At 34.1% G+C, this 1,924-nt stretch overlaps 1 protein-coding gene across 1 annotated transcript; it reads right to left on the minus strand.

Moving 5' to 3' along the window:
- Positions 1-499: 499 nt before the first annotated feature.
- On the minus strand, positions 500-1,672 carry LOC136069394 (uncharacterized). Its single transcript, XM_065777857.1, has 3 exons — positions 1,476-1,672; positions 1,060-1,121; positions 500-963 (listed from the first exon to the last, which is right to left on the minus strand). Exons 1-3 carry the CDS (start codon positions 1,670-1,672, stop codon positions 500-502), a joined length of 723 nt encoding a protein of 240 aa, XP_065633929.1.
- Positions 1,673-1,924: the final 252 nt, after the last annotated feature.

Below are 1,924 nucleotides of genomic sequence, written 5' to 3' on the forward strand. Positions count from 1 at the left end.
ACTTAATTAGTTCCAAATTTACCCTAATTAAAATGATAATTACACAAATTACTCATTAAATAATTAATGTTTGACTATTTAATTAATTAAATATGTGCAACCTTACCATATAATCCTAGCCAATTAACACGTCATTAACCTCAAATTGATTATAATTATAACTAATTGGAATCAATTATTTATAATCACATATAGTCGGACTCAATTTGTGATAGTGCATCTCAGCCATTAAAACTTGATTTCACGATGACTTTCAATTTGATGGTTCAATTAGGGCTTAGGACCAATCGATTTGATTGCTACAACATCAAGATCATTTTGATGAAATGAAATTATCTAATTGTTACAATTAAGATGCCTATTTCTAAGATGAAATTACCCTTTAACCTCCATGTGAAGTTAAATGCAGGTTGCAAAATGGGGTGTCAACATCTACGAGGTCTAATTAGAGTTGAGAATGAGTTCCCCTTTCTCTAATTTGAAAATGACGATCAATGAACTATGTAAATTCAGGCGTATGATCATGTGACACTGGGTTATGGGTAGTCCCATGAAATTGCTCATAATCAATGCCTTCAGCTCCATTAAGATGACGCTCATCTTCGATAATCATGTTATGCAATATTATGCATGCCATCATAATGTCTTTAAGAGTTTCAGGTCTGAAGAAAGGTGCAACTCCACGAATAATTGCAAAGCGTGCTTGAAGCACCCCAAAAGCTCGCTCTACATCCTTTCTTGTTGCCTCTTGCTTTTCAACAAAATTTTTTTTTTTCCTAATTTCCTCGTGGAATTGAATTGTTTTAACAAATATGGACCATAAAGGATATAAGTCATCCGCAAGATAGTATCCCATTGTATAGTTATAACCATTAATTGAGTAATTGATTGAAGGAGATCGCCCAGCAAGAACCTCAATGAATACATGGGATCGGTCTAACACGTTGATGTTGTTATGAGATCCTGGTAATCCAAAAAATGCATGCCATATTTAAAGATCATATAATGCCATAGCTTCCAAAATAACTGTTGGTTGATGAATATGACCAGTATACTGACCTTTCCATGCAGTCAAACAATTATTCCATTTCCAATGCATGCAATCAATGTTCCTAACATTCCTGGAAATCCACAGCTTACTCCCAGTGCCAGCAATCCGACAATGTCATTCCCATTAGGCGACCTTAAGTACTTTTTAGAATATTGAAAGCAACAGTTTTAACAATTTTTTTAACACTTAGCATTATTGTGCTTTCACCAATTCTAACATATTCATCACCCAAATCAGTTGTTGTTCCATAAGCAAGCATTCTCATTGTAGCAGTCATCTTTAGAAGGAAAGACAGCCCTAGCCTTTTAGAACTATTTCTTCTTTGTACAAAGTATGACTCATTTTCTTTTACCTAAGATATAATAAGGAGAAAAAGAGAACGACTCATTCAAAACCTCCTTCAAAATACATTTGGAGGATATACCAGTGATTCAGCAAATAAGTCAAGAAAAAGCCTTTTGTGGCCTTGCAAAGAATCACGCTCAATGAACCTACGGCGTTGAATAGAAGGATGACAGATCTTGATCGTTCTTCTTCTATAGCAAGTCGTATAATTATCTCCAACTCATCATCATTGGACGATGAGGATTCATTTGCAATTATATTGAATACAATATTCATTCCTGCATATAAACAAGCCCATATAATCAAATATAATTTTCTCAATTCAAGTAACATAAATTAAATGTTTCAATTATGAATACCAAACCATTCCAACCCAAGGTCCTAGATTTAGCAAAATAAGTTCAGCCATAAACCATAGCTGGAATAAGGTCCCACTAACTGTAATAAGTTCATTCCTAGTGATTGAAAAGTAGACACTAGCATATAGAACACAAAAGAAAGCTCAGTTTGAGCACTGCTGCATAAGCC

Source organism: Quercus suber, unplaced genomic scaffold, assembly GCF_002906115.3.
Source record: "Quercus suber isolate HL8 unplaced genomic scaffold, Cork oak 2.0 scaffold_166, whole genome shotgun sequence".
In the NCBI taxonomy this organism is placed as follows: Eukaryota; Viridiplantae; Streptophyta; class Magnoliopsida; order Fagales; family Fagaceae; genus Quercus; species Quercus suber.

Bases quoted from the DNA above. Each gene is read 5' to 3' on its own strand.
- LOC136069394 (XM_065777857.1), bottom strand. From the start codon at position 1,672: ATGAATATTGTATTCAATATAATTGCAAATGAATCCTCATCGTCCAAT. The intron at 1,122-1,475 runs GTATATCCTCCA...GTGGATTTCCAG, and splicing joins ACTTATTTGCTGAATCACTG to GAATGTTAGGAACATTGATT. The intron at 964-1,059 runs GTCAGTATACTG...TTGGATTACCAG, and splicing joins TTGTTTGACTGCATGGAAAG to GATCTCATAACAACATCAAC.